Source organism: Poecilia reticulata, chromosome 2 (assembly GCF_904066995.2).
Source record: "Poecilia reticulata chromosome 2, P_reticulata-male-v2, whole genome shotgun sequence".
Taxonomy (NCBI): Eukaryota; Metazoa; Chordata; class Actinopteri; order Cyprinodontiformes; family Poeciliidae; genus Poecilia; species Poecilia reticulata.
In genome coordinates, this window is record NC_088831.1 from 6,608,202 (window position 1) to 6,629,426 (window position 21,225).

General features: G+C 39.5%; 2 protein-coding genes and 1 long non-coding RNA gene across 7 annotated transcripts in view; 2 read left to right on the forward strand and 1 right to left on the reverse strand.

Annotated features, from left to right (window-relative positions):
- LOC103474998 (voltage-gated delayed rectifier potassium channel KCNH8-like) overlaps positions 1-9,105 on the forward strand; it is a 39,417-nt gene extending 30,312 nt beyond the window's left edge. Inside the window, exons 12-15 of the mRNA XM_008426351.3 lie at positions 5,256-5,530; positions 7,803-7,912; positions 8,011-8,063; positions 8,310-9,105. Of these exons, the coding sequence (XP_008424573.2) occupies positions 5,256-5,530; positions 7,803-7,912; positions 8,011-8,063; positions 8,310-8,945 (1,074 nt within the window). The 3' untranslated portion in view covers positions 8,946-9,105. The remainder of the gene's footprint in view (positions 1-5,255; positions 5,531-7,802; positions 7,913-8,010; positions 8,064-8,309) is intronic.
- On the reverse strand, positions 1-14,621 carry LOC145555055 (uncharacterized). 4 transcript variants are annotated; one of them, XR_014091122.1, is made up of 5 exons: positions 14,485-14,621; positions 13,630-13,690; positions 5,885-5,971; positions 4,741-4,816; positions 1-441 (listed from the first exon to the last, which is right to left on the reverse strand). It is a non-coding gene; the product is annotated as an uncharacterized LOC145555055 (long non-coding RNA). The 4 variants fall into 4 exon arrangements; XR_014091123.1 differs by lacking the exon at positions 5,885-5,971; XR_014091120.1 differs by having other exon boundaries at positions 1-4,816.
- LOC103474977 (DNA-binding protein SATB2-like) overlaps positions 13,634-21,225 on the forward strand; it is a 25,149-nt gene continuing 17,557 nt past the window's right edge. Inside the window, exons 1-2 of one of the 2 annotated variants that reach the window (XM_008426309.2) lie at positions 13,634-13,806; positions 18,978-19,226. In XM_008426309.2, the coding sequence (XP_008424531.2) occupies positions 19,022-19,226 (205 nt within the window). In that variant the 5' untranslated portion in view covers positions 13,634-13,806; positions 18,978-19,021. Of the gene's footprint in view, positions 13,807-14,634; positions 14,774-18,977; positions 19,227-21,225 lie in introns of those variants that run through there. The other variant, XM_008426318.2, reaches the window with a different exon arrangement.

A 21,225-nucleotide genomic window follows, 5' to 3' on the forward strand; every position in this document is an offset into this window, starting at 1 on the left:
TGGTTTTCATTTGTAAAAAGATTTATTCCTTTCTCTTCAACATTACACACTAATAATTTGCAACAAATATTAGAACCAGAAGGAGAAGAGTCCCAAAAATGTACATTGACGTTTGTGGTGCCAACACATCTGACAATATGTAATGTCTGCTGCTTGTTTCATAATGGGTGACCTGTGACGTTCTTATGATGTAAAGCACTTTGCACCGCCTGGCTGCTGAAATGTTCTACGCAAATAAACTTGACTCAACGAAATGCAGAATCCTCAAGCTTAAATTTGCACTCGTCCCCGTAGAAACGCAGGAGAAAAGCCGTCCTTAGCCAGATGGAGTGAAAAATCCCCTGAGCATTTTCCACCTCTGCTAAGTAGCCGTCTCCTCGTTCGCCACGCTCTCTTGTGTTCTCATCAGATGCCGAGACGTCAGAAGATTTATCCGTGGAACTGCGAAGACAATCGACTTTCCGGTTACCATTTCATTTGCTCTTTCTGGGTACCGCTTATCCACCTGCTGCTATCAAGAGCTTTTAACAGCCTGCTTTCATTTTAATCAGCAAATTCATAGTGTTTCCACCAGCTAAATTACAGTGATCCAAATTACTCTTAATGCTTTTTTTTTTTTTTTTGTTAGCTGATTGTTGATTGTGCCTTAAATCACATGCAGGACTGTGGGAAATGATTTGTACCTTCACAGATTTCTCCTGTTGTTCTTTTGTTTTCTTGGTGTTACACTTAAATGATTAAATTGAATAAATTAAATACTTAATAAAAAAAATGATGTGGAGGATTTTTGACCCACTCCTCTTTCCAGAATGTTTTTTTTTTTTTTAGGAATATTTTCAAGCATGAACAGCTTGTTTAAGGTCAGGCTAATCGTCTCAAATGGATTTCACAGTTAGAATCTGCTTTATTACACATGAGTGGCTGTTTAATGTGCCATCTTCAGTGGAAGAGTCCAAACGTGATTAAAGGAGCTCCAAAACCTTCATTTTTGCATAATCCGAGTGTGCTTTAGATTAAGGTCACAAATTTATAGCTTATATGTCTTTAGCCAGGGGTCAAGTGAGGTCTGCAGGGTTCAGGGTTCATCTGTGACCTCCTGGATCAATCGCTGATGCTCTCTCTGAAGTAACTTTGGTTGGCCGGCTTTTCCTGGGAAGGTGTTCCATGTTTTATTTGTGAATAAAAAACTGATTTTCTAACCAATAATGGCATTTCACAGGTCTCCGCTCTTTACATCTAACATCCAGATCCCACTTTTGCCCAACTGGAGATGTATGATCAGGGTTTATTTTTCTACCTCCTGCACGACTGCTCACAGCACCCTCTCTCTCTTAGACTTTACTAATCTACAAACTCCTCTTCTTCCAGTTTTTTTTTTTTTACTCAATGCCTTTGCAGTTGAGAAGGATTAGCCATCTGGTCTGTGTGTGTGTGTGTGTGTGGGGGGGGGGGAAGCAGAGGAATCCATGACTTCTGCTTGAGAAGCCGCCAACAGATGACAGACACGAGCTGCGGATTCAGATGCTGGAAATCTAGCGTCGGATCTCAGCTGTAGCCTACACATGAATGACCAGCTTCTGTTGGAAACAGCTAGGTCACATTTTCTCTGTGAGTAAACATGTTAATTAGAGCGCTGATTCCAGGGAAGCATCAAGAAAGAGGGAAATATGCACCCTTGGCTTAAGGATTAACATATCACTGCAGCATGTTCCGAGTTTTATTTTTTCACCTCATAAGTGCAGGTGCATTCTCAATAAACTGAAATATCACTGAGAAGTCATTTTGCTTCAGTGAAACTAATTTGATATGGACTCACGGCACACCGACTTTGATATTACAGAAGTTGACAGAGTGCTGGGTCTAGAAATATTAATGGGAAGTTGAGTGGAAGGAAAATCTGCGGTAGAAGAAGGTGGATAACCACTTCCAAACTGCTGAAAATGATTCACTAAAAGAGAAAGTTATACGGTACAATGCATAAACTTACACAGATGTTATGTAAGGTATTGGCAGCTACTATTTTATCATCGCTTAAAATGAGAAACCCATTTTTTCAAATGGTTTTATTTTGTTTACAGATGACGCTGTTTGATTTCAGAAATCATAATCTCACAGGTGCAACTGCGGGTTTGGTGTTGTGGAGCCAAATTTTGGCTCTCAGCCAGGAGGTAAGCAGGTGGAGAGCAAGAGATGGCTTTGATTAAAAAGGAAAAAAAAACTGCACATCAACAGGAGCAGCTCTTATTTTGAAACACTGCCAGCCAGAACAAAGCAACGCTCAATATGCAAGGATCCAATACAAGAAACCTGAAGTATGAAGTTTCATTCACCTCTGCATGCTTATGCTTATAGGGGCTGACATTGCTTTTTTTCTGATTAACATAGCAAACAATTCTTTGTCCAGTTGGGGGACATTAATAGACTGTGTGTAAAGTATTGAACTGTCACCCCAAGAAGGTCAACAGCATACGCTTACAGGACTTTATCAAAATAAAGCAAATTTTAGATACACCTTTATGCGTGGCAATAATATAAATAATAAACATTGTGAATATAAACCGAGAACATGAACTAGAAGCGTGCAAACCAAGCTGGAGCCACAACCAGCAGCCAGGTGGAGGTTATTCACCCAACTCTTTTCTGCCCTGATGCTCCTTCCACTCATTGCCCGTCTTTATGCCAGCTGAGCTGATCTCCTGACTTCGGCTTCATGTCTGCTAGAGAATGCTGTCAGTCCTCTAATTTCATTCAAGCTGTGCTATATGAAGCCCTGCTGCATAAAAAATCTTTGTTTTGTGATTTATTTACACAAAATCACAACTGCTCACCATTTCATTTTAGAAAGAGCAAATATGACAGTGCTGAAAACAGTTATGATCTTCTTAAAATTTGGGTTAAAAAAAAAGTAGAAAAAGGGGAAATTGCCTGCATAGGAAGAAGCATATTACATGCAACATATATATGCACGTGCAGGGAATTCAGTGGTGCATCCTCAATCGACCGCGGTGAGAGACTAAAAATAGCGCCGTCAGATGGGTGGGAGGAGGGACAGGGTCATCCCTAACTGGATAAAAATAGAGCACCAACCAGATGGAGACAAGACGATAGAACATCAGGAATGAAGGGAAGTGGCAGGGGAGGGAAAGAGGAAGAAACTCGCTGATATTTGCATTCACGTGCCACCACACAAAGTCACAGCCGTGTCTTCGCCGCGTCTAGATCTATTAGACTCTTGTCCTGAAGGCTTAACCTCACCCCTTACCCTTACCTCAAGCCATGCTTCACCTTGTGATTAAATTATTAACATCATGCCACTGCAGCGGCTGTGATGTGACTGTGCAGAGAATCCCACATTACAGTTTCATAGACCTACATGGCGAAGCCCAGCAGATTTATCCTTGCACAAAAGACGCAGGGTTCATCCTCAGTGTGGAATCCAAAACTGCTCCTAGCCGTATTTCAGCTCGCAAAAGCATGCATGGTGTCTGCATGTCGCCATGCATGATTACCCTCGCAGAATGCACGCGTTTACACCTAAAAACATGCATTCTTGTGTTGGCACGCTGCTTTTTGAGGTGGCACGTGCTGCTCTCACATAAACAGACACTTGATTCTAAACAGTCCCTTCTCCACTCCCCCCCACCCCCCAACTCCCCTGCTCCTCCACAGGCAAACCTCTGCTAAAATTAAACCTCTGTGATCTATAAATACCAGTCGGGCATGTGAGCCAAGAACTGGATGGAGAAGATGGCAAACAGAGGGTGTGAGAAGGGTGACAGAGGGAGATGGATCAAGAGTGAAGGGAAGAATGGGAGCTGTGTTTTAATCAGCTTTGAGAGAAAATGTGCAGAACAACCCCCCACTCCCCCCCCAAAAAAGAAATAACATGTCTGCATGTAGCAACATGCTGACTGCAGGTCTGCTTTAATGCAACTTGTTGGGATTTACAAACTAAACGAGGCTCTTCACATTTCTCATCTTAAGAACTCAAACGATTTCCATGCCTGCTTGATTTTGAATGGAGATGCTTCTTTTCAGTGCAGTCCTGTCTGTAAGCTGAATGGACATCAGCACTAATGCGGCTCTTGTGAATGGCGTTCGTTCCCTTTCACTTTTACTTTTAGTGACTCAGCTGCTCCCCCTCCTGATCAAAAAGGGAAGTGACAGCAACCGTAGTCGGAGGCATGAGAGGTTTCAAAAATATGAGATCAAATAATGAATAAAAAAAACATAACACTATTTGTTGTGTGTGTTATTTTAGTAATATTACGACGTTCAAACAGCTTAAAATATAAAATATGCATCTATATATCTGTTTGGTTGCCAGTTAACTCCTTGCTCCCCAAATGTATTTAGTTATTTGGTCTACTGGGATTTTCATGCATAAAAAAAAAATAATAATTCTTTTTAAATGGTTCGAAATTTTATGGTGCTTTCTTGAATCTCAACCCCAACGAATTAAAGCAGTCCTGATGGAGAAATGGAGAACTAGCAATGTGTACCTAATAAAGAGACCGTTGAGTATGTGCAACATTATAGGGACATTTAGCATGCTGGTTTGTGTAAGTGATAATAATAAGAGAAATTAGGTGTATTTCTTAAATGTGACAAAACTGAGAGAAGGTAGTAATTCACACAACATGGCCAAGGTGAATAATACTTTAAACTCTGATAAAGAACCCAAAATGTTTAGTTTAAACTCAGGAAAACGTACAGTTCTAATTGGCAGTTCGAACTTACACTTCGATCTGGCAGTGAGTTTTTAAAAAAACTTGCATCTGGTGTCTCTTCCCCACACTTCTTCGTAGCTTGAGTACTTTCAATGAAAAGGACAAACAAAGAATAAACAAATGTAATAACTGCAATACATCTTGTCATAGCTCTATCTAAACAAAAAAACAACAAGGGCATCACAGTTGTCACACAAGTTAGGTATTTGGGTTTAAGGTGGCCTGTTCAGTAAAAGTCCAACCAGTGATGGAAACACTCTTCTATATTGGCCAGACCACAAAATAGCACTCGTGAAAATGATGCAATAGAGGCAACGGTACCAAAAGGTATGTCTTCTAAGAAAGGGACACAGTGTTTTTGGATGTCTTTGTATTAAGTTGGTCATTACTCTTGTTTTATCATAACTGTAAGTAAAAGAGGTTGTGTAACAGCAGCTGTTAGTTTGGAAATTGTTAAGAATATGAGAATCAGCTTTAGAACAGAGGAGAAAAATGTCTCTCCAATGTGTGATTCCCTCCATCCAGACAGACTATGAGAGCAACGGAGGCCTTGTGAAGAAACTCCCCTCCATCAAGGAGGATGAAGAGGGCTCCGGGTCTGAGGGGGAACACTCCCCTCTGCCTAAGATCTCTTCCTTGGGGAGGTTGGGCCGAGGCCTGCGCTCTCCCCTACGCTCCCCGCTGCGTTCCCCACTGCTGCCACCGCGACCTTTCAGGCCGATAAGTGAGCCGGCTCGGCCCTCCAGCCTGCAGATCCCCGTGGTGAGCTTCAGCTGCCTGCAGCCGGACCTCAGCCCTCGGTAAGGAGCCAATTAACTTCCATCTCTGTTGAACTTCATCCCGGCATTGATCCGGGTTAGTGCGATTCAGTCATCTAGAAATTCTTTAATGCTTCTTCTATGATTTAAAAATGCAAAGAATGGGTATCTGTGCATCTATCTTACTGCTTTACCATCGCATCTCTGTCTAGCATGGAAGTCATAAAGTCTAGCATGGATTCATAAACCCCAGAAGACAGACTGTGAATCTAGGCCAGTCAGACACACTCTTCAGGTCTGTAGATATATAGAAGTCTGGCTGATAATTTTCATGCAGGTGTGTGCTGCTTCTCTCCAACAGTCCATCATCTGCTGTCGCTGAGAACGACCTCTGACCTTCAATCTTTTGACAGCTGGACAACGTCTCAGAAAAGCTCTCCTTGTAATGACGCATTTTTAGGCAGGTGCAGGAAGTCTCTGGCACTGAGATTTAAAACAAAAATAGAGGCAGGTTACAAGGCTACAATGTTTTCAGGATCATGAAGGGTTTCTTCTTTTGTAAAGACTTGAGAAGTCTCAGTGGCTTTTTGTTCGCTGTAACCTGGACTCCACACTGGCACCACGCTCTCTCAGACCCCATCAGGATGCAGGAATGATACCACAGGTCTCGTCTGTGTAATATACTTTTCTGGCCATGACCTGGATGTCATCTGGGAAATTTTGCACATATATGGAATAACCTCTAACCATTAGACCACATTCCAAGGAAAAGCTAAGAAACAGCAAAATCCTCAAACTCACAGTCCTCTGGTAGAGGAAACGAACTTGAGGCAAATCCACCCAGGTCATTAGTGGCGGTGCAGAAACCTCTTATTACAAATTAGAGGTTTCTGCACTGCCACCACCAGTTTCAGTCTCCCCATAGATAAGAAGTATCTTCATTAGCTTATCAGCTTCATTTGGAAGGCTGCGTGGTTTCTAGTATCAGCAGAACCAGAGTAGACCCATCATCACTCAGCCACCACCATGCCTCCAAATGGGCACGATGTTCTTTTCAGCATAAGCTTCATCTTAAAACTGACAAGTTTCAGTTTTTATTCCGGTCTCAAAATCTTTTGATGTAGTTGTTAGTAAATTGGAGGAGAGTTTTCTTGTGCTTTTTGGGTCAACAGTGGTGTATGGCTTGGAGATCAAGCATGAAATCCTTCAAGCTTAGGTATGTACTGTGCTGTGTATGCATAGATCTTGACACAAGTCTTTAACAGTCAGTCAGGAGTTTGTAACCAAGTGATTGTGTTTACTTCCACCTCAAAAATCTGCAGGTGGACGTTAACTTCCTCTCTTGGCCAAATCCAGGTGTTGTAACTTCTGCTCTTAGCAAGAAATGCTTCCTACTGTATTTCTAGGAAGGTTTGGTGACTTTGTCTAGTTTGTGACCTCTCCTCTGAATGTTTCAGAGAATTATATCACCATATATTTAACATGCAATAAAATGTTACTGTGAGCCACCCAGGTATTTGAGGAGTTTTACCCCAAATACAGATGATGGGGCTAATAAAACCATTTATTGCTCCTGAAACTGCGTCTTATTTGCAAAATGCCTGCTCTTTTAAATGAATTCTGTGTAGGGGATTAAATCGTTTTCAGCACAACTATAAATGCTGCTTCTCAGGAATCACCCAGGACTCAGACATAATGTTTTGTTTGGAAATTCCTGCACAGACAATAACAATGCTACCATTAGCACTGCCACCTTTTTCTGCAAACTGTCTCATTAGCATAAATTGACTGAGGCTATTCCTGTTCCCAGAGGGACGGGCGTTGCTTTCGCCGCCCTGAGAAGAAGCTGTTTTGAGTCCTGCCATTAGGAGAGGCAGTGGATTAAATCATGAATCAAGTCGAGAGTAAAAAATTTAATTGAAATGTTTGCTGATAGTCTCTGGCTGTGCCTCAATTATATCTCTAATTAGAACTTTAATAGAGCTCTGTGGGATTGGTTTATTATTACAGCATCTCTACAGCACTAATGACGACCCTCTACTCTCTATCAAGTCTGGTGCTAAATCTAATTAGTGTTTTCTTTTTGTCTGCTGTGGAGACTAAGCGTCTTTTTTGCGTTAATAAGGTACATTTTGATTCTAGCCAAATGCAGCGTGTGCCGTTATTTTTAATGATCTGCTGCCCCCATGTGGAACTTATTTCTTACTGCGTCATAGTTTTTTTTGTTGTTTTTTAAATCGAGCTAGATTCTCGCTCACTGACAAGGATCTCTGTTTGAAATGACTCCATATCTTTTTTTGCTACGAATCCTCAGGTTTGTGGATGGGATTGAGACTGAAAACCACATCAACTCGGCTCAGAGGTTTGACTTTTCCCCCAGTGCGACGCAGAGTTTTCTGCCCAGCCCTGATTCAGCCACTCCAGGTGACAGTTTGCACAAAAAATGACTACAAAAAGCATCACATAAGTCGATCTACATCCAACAGCTTCCTTTTTTCTTACTCACTGTTATGTGTACCCAGGAGCCCCGGACGGAGGTGACACCATGGAGACTATTGAAAAGCTAAAACATGAGGTAAAATGGAGATTTAATTTATTGTCGTATTTCAAGTGTACAATGGTGTCTGTACTAGAAACTAGACCAAATATCTGATAAGATTTTGAGATTTTTGCCATGCAGATTTGAATGAAATCCTAATAAAACATCATACGACTGCTGTTTTCCCTATATTCGTCCTTTACCTCATTAACTACCCAGTGATTTCCACAAATGCTCAACAACTTGCAGTGTTTCTCCTCCATCTCTCATCTGTTTCCCCAGATGTGCGTCCTCTCACGCCAGGTAACAGCCGTGAGTCAGGAGCTGCAGGAAATGACCCGCCTCCTCAAGCCTCTCTTCCACAACTCCTCCACTCTGCCGATGCCTTGCACTGTGACTCCGCCCCCCAGCGTGTCCCCTCGCTGCTGCTCGCCAGGTCCCGCAGTTTTCACCCAACAGGCTCCGGCGGATCCGCCGGACGGACGAAACGAGGCTGACCTCCACTCACCCCGGCTGGACACGGGCGCCGAATTTCAGGGGCAGTTTGATCCCCTCCGTTGCTCTCTAACCATCTCCCCTCCCCCGGTCTCCCAGCAGATCCACCCCGCCGCTCCCCTGCTCTCTCATCGCTCAGCTCCCCCTTCGCTCAACAGCTCCCCTCACGAGCACGCCGCTGTGTTGCACCCCTGCCTTTCGTCTTCCATCCCCTCCCTCCCATTGGTCACCACTCCCTTCCTGGTAGATTTATCAGAACCAGGCACCAAGCTGCAGACCCTGACCCTCCCAGCAGCATCCCACTCACACATCCAGCCCTTTTTCCAAACCTCCAGCATGGCAACAACAAACTCCCAGATGCCCATACTGAACCTGCATGATGTGCAGCTCAGCTTTGTCGATGAGGGACGGCCGTCAGTGTGACTGAACTTTAAATCAGATCTGAACCGACGGAGGCGACACGACTTACTGCATGAACAGTCTGCCTGAAGTTTGCCATGTTACAGTGTAAATATGATGTTTTTAAGCTGTTCTCATGAGCACTCTGTATGAAATCTGATAATAAACTTACTAAGCAGTTTTACTTCACGTGTTTGGCACTTCAGTGGTTTTAGAAACAAATGAAGGGAATTCTGGGAATTAGAGGAAGTAAAGGTTGTTCCCATCCTCAGGTTTGAATTATTAACTTTACAGATGCTCGACTTTGTTAAGTTTGGGCTTTTAATGATTTATTTTAACTATTTTCGTCCAGAATGGTGTAACTACGGCTTCCTGGTGGCGCAGTTGGTAACACTGCTGCCTTGCAGCAAAAAGAGTCTGAATGTGAACTGCATTTAAAACCAGAATTAGGTGCTGAAGTTTGAGTTTAGATATTTTTAGTTGTTTTAAAATCCCCAGACGGTTGAAGAGACGTATACAGGCTTCAAAAAAGTTGAAACCAGCAGTTTAATAGGAATAGGAAAAAAAACAAAACAATTTTGTTCCTTATTCCCATGACAAATTGCGTCACACTAGACTTTTGTTTTGTTTTCAGTTAGTTCGAACTACTAAAATTATTTATATTCCCTACATTCCAATGGTTTAACCAGAAGAAAATAAAGTTTTCAAACAAAAACTCATAAATCTGGTAAAGACTTGGAGGACTTAAGAGGCAAATATCAAGATTTGCATGTTAAGTGTGCACACACTTACACAACTACGCATTGAAATACTGCAGTACTCTAATCAGATATTTAATCCCTCAAACTGAAGTGTTTTTTTAAGTTCTGAAGATGCAGGGTCACACGAGGATTGTTGTTTGTGGTCTCCTTTGATGTATATTCGCTTGTGTTTATGAAAAGTCTTATTTTGGCCTCTTTTATGCCATCTGAGCCCTCTGTAATTGAGACAAGTGCTTTGTCATGGCAACCAGATCCAAAATATGACTCCATGGTTCCACTGCTGCTCGTGTTTCTTCACCCGCCCCCCAGAGTGAAGATGAGGAATTACTCTGCAAAAAAAATTAAAAAAAGGAGTTCAACCACTGACCACTGGAAACCTCACACTCTTTGATGATTGTACACAATTTCAAACAAAAAGAGGTTCTCTGTTGTCTTGGGTTTCTTATGCAGTGGGAGGGAAGAAAAAAAATCAACCTGTCAGCTGCCTGCGTTCTGACTAAACCGTAACATCAACAGACGCCTCTAACGATGATTTTCCTGTTTAAATTTATGCTTAGATTAAGAAAAGAGAGGAACAAAATAACAGTTGGACTGCTTTAAATCAAGTCAGGTAAGAGGAACATAATCATATCAATGGGAAACAACCCATCTTTACCAATCAAAATATACTGTAACATATTTATATAATTTCTGTTTTTAACTTAATAAATTGTGTTCTTGAAATATAAAAATATGAAGACATTTTTAATCAAATAAAATCAGAAGTTACAGTTTTGGCAAGTTATGAATCCAAGTTTGGAAACACAGCACCCTCATTGGTTCAACGTCGTTACCATGGAGTCACCACAGTGAGGCAGCATTTCTATTTCTACCATCTGCTGCAGTCTGGGGTCCTGTGTGGGTTTCCTGCTGGATGAGCATTTGTTAGGGAAGAAGTGATAGCTATTTTTGTTAGAGCTGTACCAGCAAACAGAAAATCTCTCTATTTTTGAGTAAAAAAATAAAAAATAAAAAATTTAGGTTATAACAGCTGCGTATGCACATCTAGTTTATTGTGTCTTGTTGTTTCTCCCGTAGTTATTTAAATAATAATATTGTGCAGTCTGTGTGTATTTGCTTCTGTACATGTGGAATGATGAACTACAGTGGATCAATGCACTGATCCATCATCGCTGGGATTTATATTTTTTTAAGTGAAATGAAATCCGAAAAGAGCATTTTGAACTACTGAGGAATCGTCTGAGCCCTTTCCACCTTAACCTCAGCTAAGATGCTTCTGATTGGCCATCTCTGTTGCCACTATACGTTTTTGTCCCATACTTTTTCCTGCCACCTAACTTTCCATTCATCAGCTACATACAGCACTGCATAAAGTTTCTTCAACATCAGCAAAAAAAAAAAGCTATTTCCCCAATTAATTGTGCTACTGTAATTAAGATGCATACTTCCATCTGGGATATTAACCCTGTATGTCTATTTTAAACATAATACTATATATATATATATATATATATATATATATATATATATATATATATATATATATATATAATTTTCTTTTTATCTATGTGGTTGCTGACTTGCCTCCTACCTCTGGCACTAATTGAGACAATAACATTATTTTATAACTCTATTGATTATATTTTTCTAGCATTGCATTTATTTTTTGAAAAATAATCTTGTGGTATTGAAAATGTTATTGATTATTAAGTATTTTTCTTAGTATCAGGACCAAGTTTGAAAATGTAGGTTCACAACAATCCCCCCTCTGTATATACAAGGCTATTTCCTTATCTCTAACACATCTTTTTACTTACGAATAGCTTCAACAACATGTGAAAATGATTTACTCTGACACTAAAATGCAACCAGACCCACATGTCCTTAGTGTGCTGCCAATAGAGCAAACACACACACAAAATAAAAATAAAAAAATCATCTAAATTTGTTATTTCCTGACTTTAAATGTTTAACGTCAATTTTGTAGAGGAACATTAGAGTTATGAAGATATAAAAACTTGCAAATCAGTACTGGAAGTTGCAGTTTCTGATCGTTTTAAGTGCTTACTCCTAAGTTCATACGCAGTGTGTAAGTTAGGTAACATAAACACAATCAGGAGTGCCTGATGATGAACAACATGAGTCTCTGCTGAAGCAGGTTAAGACCCTGGCTTGCTTTCATTCAAGCCTTGGGAAGCCACTGCTGAGCCTACATGATGCTGAGTGACTTGCGGTGGAATGTCAAACACGTTTAAGATGATGCTGCACAGGTGGGGTGTTGGCAGCGCCGAAAACCACAGAGGAGGAGGCAGACGGGCTGAGTGGTAATGATAGGTGACGATTCCTCCATCTTAAATAAATCAAAAAGTGCTGACCACGCTGTTGGTTAGCAGCAGGCCTGTGATTTGGACGAGCCAGCGATGAACAAACCGCGCATGTTTGGGAAATCCTGATCAGGATGGCCTAATTTTTGTTGCCCTCCTTAAAAAGAGAAGAATATATATATTTTTTGATGATTTATTAGCTGGGGCATTTTAACCTCTGACCAGTCATGTTATTTCTTTCCCCCTCTGTTCCCAGTCATGGCGGGCAGGCTGCCACATACTTCCTGCAAATGAGTAACAACATGAATCCTGTAAAGTCATTCCCCTAAAAAAAAAAAAAACAACCACATAACATGCGGAAAGACTAATAACAACTCATGAAACAATTAAAATGTACCTACTAAAATAGATCATAAAACTAAATATTAGTTCTTTATATAAGAAATCAAGAGAAAAATGAAAAATTAGGTGATCTTTTAAACAAAAATGAACTTCTGACTCAGTGTTTAGCTGCACTCCTTATTTTTTTGACATAGAAAGTACTGCTGGTCATGTGCTTTACTGTTTACTTTTGTTTCTACTATAGGGAGCGCAATCGACAGAACCATTACTGTCATTATATTCGTGTTTCTCTGAATGTCGTCCCTTTCCAAAAGAAAATCCTCCTGACTCAGCACTCCTGTGTTAACCTGTGTCTCTTATGGAAACATTGCATAAGATCAATAAAAGGGATGTTTGAAACAGAAATATCAGGTTTCTGAAAAATATATTCATTCTGTACTTGGTTGGGGCTCACTGCATCAATGCGATGTGGCGTGGAGCTTATGGTTCTGCTGAGGCGTTCGGACAGCTACGGTTGTTTTGACGTCATCTTCATCTTCGCTTTCCAAAATTAGTGAGAAAAATTATTTTTCACAATATTCTAGTTTTTTGGTTTTTTTAGATGTACATATAGGCGTATGTTAATGAGTGCAAAAGAATACATTACAAAAAAGCGTCCGAAATTAAAAGAGGCCCTGACTGCACAAAGGATTGGGAGAAATATTGTATTAAGGAAACAGGAATATGAACATTCCAGGTGTCAAGGAAATTTAAGTGTGTTTTATAGTTTCCCATTTTACCAGCAGAGGGGACAAAGTACTCCGTCTGAGAGTGACGTGAAGCTGAGATTAAACTTCTAAAAAATGGTCAAAACTTCAGTATTTTCTTGAAAATTATAGATGTTCAGTCAGATGCACCCACTTCTAATTATACAGTATCAAGGTGTGACGTTCACATATTAATCACCTTCCATCACATTTCCCCCCCCCCCTCCTCCTGTTCTCCTGCCATCACAGCATCTGGGACATTAATAAGCTTTTCTAAATCTGTCATCACATTACTCATTTATGGTTTGAAATAATTAAGAAGTGCTTCGAATTCCATCCTAGCCTACAAGATCTCAAGCTAAACATTTACTTGGTGCTTTTTTTTTTTGACTTAAAAGAATGTTGTTGTTTTTCTTGTTTGGAAGGAAAAAAGATGCAGTTGTTCATACATGTTGTTTTGCCTCAGGATTTCCCTCCCTCCTCTTGCTCGCTCCCTCCCTCCTTTCTCTACATGTGTCATTTTACATCTCCTTACCCCGTCGGCAGCAGCAGTCTGCTCTTGTCACTCCTCCTCTGTGCATCTCCTGCTCTGCGTTCTGTCAAGAAAAAGGGGGAAACGTTGGGAAATTCACTTTTTTTTTCAGGCTGGATTCACTCGTTTTCACCAATGGATGGAGTTTGTCGCCCGGCGTGCACAGTGACTTCCTAAAAAGTGAGTGAGTCTTTGCTGGAAACTTTTCTATCAGGCGTGGAATTGAGAAATTTGCTTTTTTTTTATGAATCACTTATGTGAACTTCTAGAAAAGCCTGCAAAATAAGAATTGTTCCGCTTATATACTTTATGGCAATATTCTGTTTCTTTCTATGTAACTGCATATGGATTTAACCTGTTAGGTGTTTTGACATTTGTTATAATTTGGCTAACTGCAGGCAAATGCATCATGTTTATTTTAGATGTTCTGGATTTCAAAACAGAAAAAAAATATATTGTATTTTTGTAATCAGTTTTTATTTAAACAGTTATTCTTATTAACACTTAAATGGTTGGTTACTATACAATACCTACTGTCTGCTTCTGGTTGACACATTTTAAAAATTTAAGAAAATATAAAAGTTAGATGCTGCGTTTATTCTGAAAATATGCTTAATAAAGTTTAGCATACAACAGAGGGGGGTACAGACAGAGCAATAGTTCAAAACCTAAATAGTCCCAGTTTTAAATAAAAAAAAGGGCCAGTATGGCAATAAATAACATTTTGTCCAAAACTTGACTCGAGTGAGGAATATTTTAAAACAAGATCAACTGTTTTTACTCAAATTTACTTAAAAATGTCCAATTTAACTTCTAGAAACCTGAAGATTTAACTTTTTAACGTCAACAATCACTTACCCAATAACCGCTCCCCCTTTTAATCCTACAATTGGTTAAACGCAGCCGCAGCTAATAAAATTATTAATATGTCTGATTAAGCATTCGTCTTAGCATTAATAATTAGCCGTTTTGTTGTTTTTTCCCTCTCACATTATGATTACATTGTGATTTCAGTGCTCCACTTGGCACACCTGGATCAAACAGAACCATTATTAGCTTGATTTTATTAGCCGCAGCTGTGTGTTTTTGTAGCACACCGAGCTCTGTTTTTATTTGGCGCTGCCTCTGGACTGACGACGACCATACAGTGAGTGATAATGAGCATTTATGTATGCCGGATTTTATACAAGGACATGAACATTTAGGAAGCGTAGTAAAAATATTAATTTGCCTTAAATTAGCTGTTATCAGTGACTTTTTCTCTAAAAATACAGATTATTTCAAGGGAATTAGGTATTTATGGAAAAACTGGTCATTTGTTTTGATAAAATTTTCAAGGTAAAGTAACAATGAGACTAATTAAGCTCATCGCTTAAAAGTGCTTAAAATTGCTCACAATTCTCAAACGTACATAAAATAAAAATGCCAAAAAGCTAACATTTAAAAGCTAAGATGTTTTTATAGCTTTGTTTTGAAACGTTCACGGTTGAATCACCCAAAAATGACTTTTTTTTTTTTTGCTTGAACAAAAAAGGATGAACTGTGGCATTTGAAATATGTCATTTAAAATAAGAATATGAGTATAATATAAAAGTAAAATATAAGAATTTGGTCAGTCATTCCAAATAAGTTAAAGTAACTTCTTAGGGGGAAAAATGTTGAATTTTGAAGTGCTTTGATATTTGTTTCCCCATATCGGCTATATCCTATTCTGTTTCATAAATTCATGTGGATTCAGTCAGGATATTGATATTATTTTCATTTAAAGTAGATATATGCTTGGTGTGTGTAATTATAATTGATCCACAGGAGAGCAATACAAATTTTCTAGGCCACTAATCTCATCTAATAACTGATTCCAATTCTAGAAATGAAATCCAACTGAGAGCCACTGCTTGTTTTGATTAGAGAGTCTTGGCTATTTTACCAACTTGTTTGTTTGAATTCTACCAGGTTTAATTAACCTGCTATCCAATTAAAATCCCTTTTAAATCATATGAACTCACAGGAGAGATTTCATCAGACACAGACCCCCGGAAAGACCCTTAAACCTCTGCTACACACCCTTTGCATTAAACCCCTGTCTTAATAAATCAACTTTTATGTGCGCTTTGTCAATCAGCGGCTACCGAGTGCATGACATTTGTCCTCCATGTGCGCTAGTAAAGTGAACACAGTCTGTGCTGGGAGTGTGTGGTCTCTTGAGCTGTACACCCACCTAATATGTTGCTTGAAGTGGGTTTTATGTGCGTTTTAGGCCTCCCAAAACTTAAATCAAGGCTTTCATTCTGAGTGTTTATTCAATTAACATTTATAGTAATTAAGTTGAAAATGTAAGAAAAATAAAATGTGAAATGGTCCTTTAGTGTTTCTTTTCTTTTTGATATAGGCTCTCGTAGTTCACCTTGCTCTGCATGTTTTTGGGTCCCCTCACGAATGACTCAAGCTTACAGCATTTTTTAGAAATTTCCAGAACATTTTCACCCAGAAAAAAAAGAGTGGCAAAAAATTCTGTATTATTCTAATGCGTGTCATTGATGGATTCCATACCATCTTATTCAGCAGTACTTCTATCATTGTGTCAGACGTTTCCAAAGAAGAAGGCCATTTTTCTTTTTTTTTTTCTGACCTCTTAAAATTTTTTACGACACTCCTTTTAATTCAAGTTGCATATTTATTCCTCATGCAATAGCTTTCCTTGTGTGTTCTTCAAACACCACAGCCATCCTTCTTTTTTTTCTGTTCCCACATTTTATGTCTCCCTCATTAATGGCTTGATAATTGCTCTCGTTAGAGGAGGAAATATGAAGCAGGGAAGAGGTGGGGGGGCTGAAGGGAGAGGTGGGGGCGGGGGGGTCGGGGGCGATTATAATCCATTACCCCAAATATTCCAAAAACGTGTTTATTAGAAGCAGATGAAACTCAAGCTGAGGGAGCACTTTGTATGTCTGAGCTGCATCAAACCTTTCCTGCACTGTACTAAAATGCATATTTGAGGGCATTTACTGAGAAAAAGGCAGGCGGGGACTGAAGAACATTTTAGATGTTAAAAAGGCAGGGGGGTGGGGGGGGGGACTGAAGAACATTTTAGATGTTTTTTTTTTTTTTAGGCTTTTGGTGGAAGGGGTCATTAAATCAAGATAAAGGATTGATGGGTGAATTAGAAAAGGCAGCGTGGGATGGACAGCTGCACCCAGAGGGACTCTGATGGGAGGAGATCGGCCTCTCGGTGATGCAACATCTGTTGTGGAGAAACATAAGAGGGAGGACATTTTGGCCACACACTTGACTACAACGTGCAACTGAAGTGTAAAAAGCTCAACTGTAAAATGATCATTTGATTGTATTTAGGCATTTGGGAGCAGTGAATCAAAAAAATGTCTTTGACTCAGAACGGAGAGCTTTAAATACGTTTATTTCAACGTAATGATTGAGGATTGACTCCCTGGTCCTCTCTTCAGCAACTCCTGCTGAGTCTGGCTCATATTAACTTTGTGTGAGTTTTGAGCTCAGACTCAAAACTGCTGTCATTTGTGGAAGCAAAACAACACAAAAGAAGAAAGAAGCGTTTAGTTTGTTGTCGGCTCTTTGTTTCTTTTGGGGGTTTTTTTCTTCTGATTTTGATTGTTAAAGAAATATAGAAAATCTGACTTCTGTCAATTCTAGACAATTCAGGTATAAGACTGTCACAGTCTTATATCAGGTTCAGCAAAAGAAGATATGATCTAAAATTGTTCCTATTATTGCAAAAATAAAATTTACATCCAGACATGTATCTTTTGTTGCTGCAAAAACTGAAGAAACGACAAGCACCACTAAAAGTAGTCTTATTTTGGTAAATGTGCGTTTTGGGCAGAATTTGTTTTACTTTTCTGCTCTTTATAAAGTAATGCAAGTTTAACAAACTGTTATTAGCCGGCTAGTTGGGCTTTCTGGTTTGTTAGCTAGCCAGATGCCTGCTGTAGTTTTAAAGTTGCTTGATGACAATGAGTGATGGGTTGCGTTCCTTTAGTTTCTCCATCACTGCATGACAACTGCAAGTGACCAGAATGGGTAGTATCCCCTTTCTTTTCAGCCAGCCATATGGCAGTGTGCAGCAACAAGTGTGGCTTCTTTACCATCTAAAAAGTACTAAAGGTCAGAGAAATACTGCAATTTTGTAGTTAAAACTTTACCAAAATTGGGTGTTTTGTAAAGTTTTGTGTCTCTGCAATGAATAACAACAGTACATGTTGGCCAAAGTATTTTCCATTCACATTACACGGAGTTGCAACATGCTACATTAAAATTTCATTTCATACAGCTTCATACGCCATTTGATCACATCTTTAAATACTTTTTTGGGAGGTTTCAAACTATTAGTTTTGCTGAAGGCGATTTATAACTCATTTTGCAAATGCGGCTCATTTAGCCGCTTCTGCATCAGATTTAAACGTTGTTGTTTAATGTTTCTTTTAACAGAAATTAAGTCGGTCAGAGCAGAAAGCGGTGTTATTTTCAGGTCCTGTAGTCACATTTAGATCTCATTAATTATTCCAGATGATAATAAGTTGTAAATCCACCTTTTAAAGTATCTTGTATTTCATACTTTTACATGAAAAAAGTTTCAATCTTATGCCCGAGTTCCAACAATTTGAGTTTTCTAGAAAGTAAAGAAAAGCAAAGGCATGTTTTGGTGAGTAGTTGTTTAGAAACAATGGGGGGGAAATTGTTCAACTCTGGTCTTAGATTTCAAAAAACTGATACTTTCAACAAAGATTATTGCATTAAAAATTCATACACAAATACTTTTGGGTAAAAAAAAACAAAAAAAAAAACAGTTTATGGATTTGATTTCTATCAGCAGGATTATGAACTTGGACTTTGGCGATACTGTGTGCAGGCTGAAGCTAAAGAAATCCTTCCAGAAATGTGAAGATCAAATACAGACTTAAAATGACTCCTTGAGCTCAGTTGTATTTATTTGTAACTACAGTGCATTGTTATAATGTTCCGTCCACGCCTTAAACGCCTTCACGTCTTTCATGGTAGCCTGTTGTGTACTCCTGTGTCTAAACAGAGGATAATAAACAGTTCTGTATTTAGTCTGCTGTGGCCGTCCATGCCTCCTTTTTCTGTAAATAACTAAGATATTGGTTGGTTGTATTGACAAAAAAAAAAAAAAAAGCAGCATAAGATTATATATCGTCTGTGAGTAAACGTATGACCAGTCTCATGTCACAAGTGACGGTTCTGTATATGCTATTAAATCATGCTGGTGTTTAAGTTTTAAGACTGTTCCTCATACAATGGCTGTAATTATCAGGCCTTTTCTCGAGTTACGACTGTAGATCTTCCCCTTTGTCCACCAGCGTCCTACACCGTGCTGGGCGCTCCTCTCAAAAGTTATCCTGGGATGGAGCAGTGCGGAGGAGCGGGAGGGGGGCCGGAGAGCCCGGACCTTCCTGATCGAGCCAGCCCGGAGGAGAGGGGGGCAAAACCCGAGAGCCCGGCCTGCAGCGGACCCCCGCAGTGCAAGATGAGCCGCCTGGAGGTGAACGGCAGCCCGGCTAACCCGCAGATCCAGCAGAACGGCAGCACACAACTGAGACCGCTGGGAGGTAAGGTGGCAAGGATTCCACACAGAGACAGGCACGAACATCTAAATATTTTTATATGTGAAATTTTCTTGTACTTGAGCATAAGCAACAAATCAATGAATCACATGATAAATTAACATTAGTGCAATAATCAACAGCTGCTGTTAAGAGAGATGTTCACCTTTTAACATCGATGAAACGCCTCAAATATTTGACACCCGGTACGAAGTAGTTAGTTTGAACTAAATGCCACTTTTGCCTGTTTCCCACACCTCAAAATATATATTTTTTCTTTTTAAGTGCAATTTTGGTTACTGAAACGTCATAATCTAATTTACTTGGTTTCAGTTGTTTTTATTTTGAATATTTAAAATGTTATCCAGTTTGTTCTTTTTAGAATTTGAAAGGTTTTTTTATCTTTATACTTGGATTAATAAACCATTAATATAATATTAGCTTGAAATGGTTTGAATAGTGTTGTTTATTGCAATTCTAAAACTTCATAATCTACTTAAATTGTTGTTTTTAAAATGTTCTTTAGAAACTAAAGTTGTTTTGATCTTTGAGTGGGTAAACTTGTATTAACAAACCATTAATATTATCATAACAGTTAAAAATGATCTCAAAATATTATTATTTTATTGCAATAATTTCTGCAACAATTTATCGTCCAGCAAAGTTGGTTTCCATGACAGGCCTGTTTGGCATGAGGACTGGAAAAATGACCGGAGAACTACATCTGCATTTGCCACACTAAGTAAAAATTTGAAAAGTTTATAAAGAAGTGACTGTGTATTTCCTTTTAAAAGTAATAAAGGAAATAAATAAGTTTCACTGGTTAAATCAGGCAAGGTTTCGTATTTAGTGCTGTCAAAGTAAAGAAACTCACGTTTTTGAACAAAGTTTGAAACAAAAGCAAAATTAAATGCTGTAAAGGTTTGACTAGAAATTAAAATGAAGTTCAGCTTTATTGAGCTGAACTTCATTCACTCTTATTTCTGACTCTGTCAGGTAAAAGGGATGATACTGATGTAAAAGTCAAATATGCAGAAAAAAAAGCACTTATTTTTATTTATTTATTTTTTATTTACCAGGGCAGCAAATTGACCAGAATACACACATAACGCCCTAATCTAGAGAACATGATCATGCATCATCACACACACTATCTGTTCACACACGGACGCATTCTGCCGCCGCCTCCCTCCACCCTTCCACCGAGCGGTCTGGTTATTGGCCGATGGCGTGCCTGGTGCTGCTGTGGCTTTGGCTCCGGCTGATGTGTCCCGTTCTCGTCAGGAGAAGGATTGATTGCTTGCTAATTAACAGCTCCTGTGGGACAGACTGGTGGACTGGATGGGTGTGAACTGCTGCACAGCTCTTCGGCGCTCTGAGTGCCTGCCCAAAAAAAAAAAGAAAAAACCCAAGTCCAGCCCAATGCACTCTGAAACGGGTTGTACCGCTGGAGTTGTGGCGCTGCTCCTGAGTCCTGGATGAAGTGCTTTAATGGTGGTTCTGGAAGCGAGTTTTATCCCATGTGGGTTTTAATATGTGGTTGAAACATAAATGCAGTTGTGCAACGTTACGACGAAATGCATTCACACAGTCGTCTCCCCGGTTGTACAAAAAGACCACCAAGCTGGCTTCCTCCAGAAACATGGACTGTACTGAGCAGACGACACAAACACAGAAAGGGCGACATTAGTGATGACTTCCGGAGAAATACGAGTAACAAATGAACTTTTATGTTTTCTACGTATTGTGAGCCAGAACCTCTTCCTCTACATATTCTGCTGGATTATGTTAGGAAAAGATGCGATACTGGTGAAGGTTGTGATATATTTGAAAAATGCAACTATTTTATAGCCCTGCTTTAGATACTTAGACATTTTCAGCTGTTTCTTTGTTCAAACATGGCTCAAGATGATGCAAGCTTCAGTATTTAAGTCTAAAATGTAGGTGTGGATTTGACTAGGCCATTCATGCTCATAAAGATGCCTTGCTCTAACCCCCTGTGGTT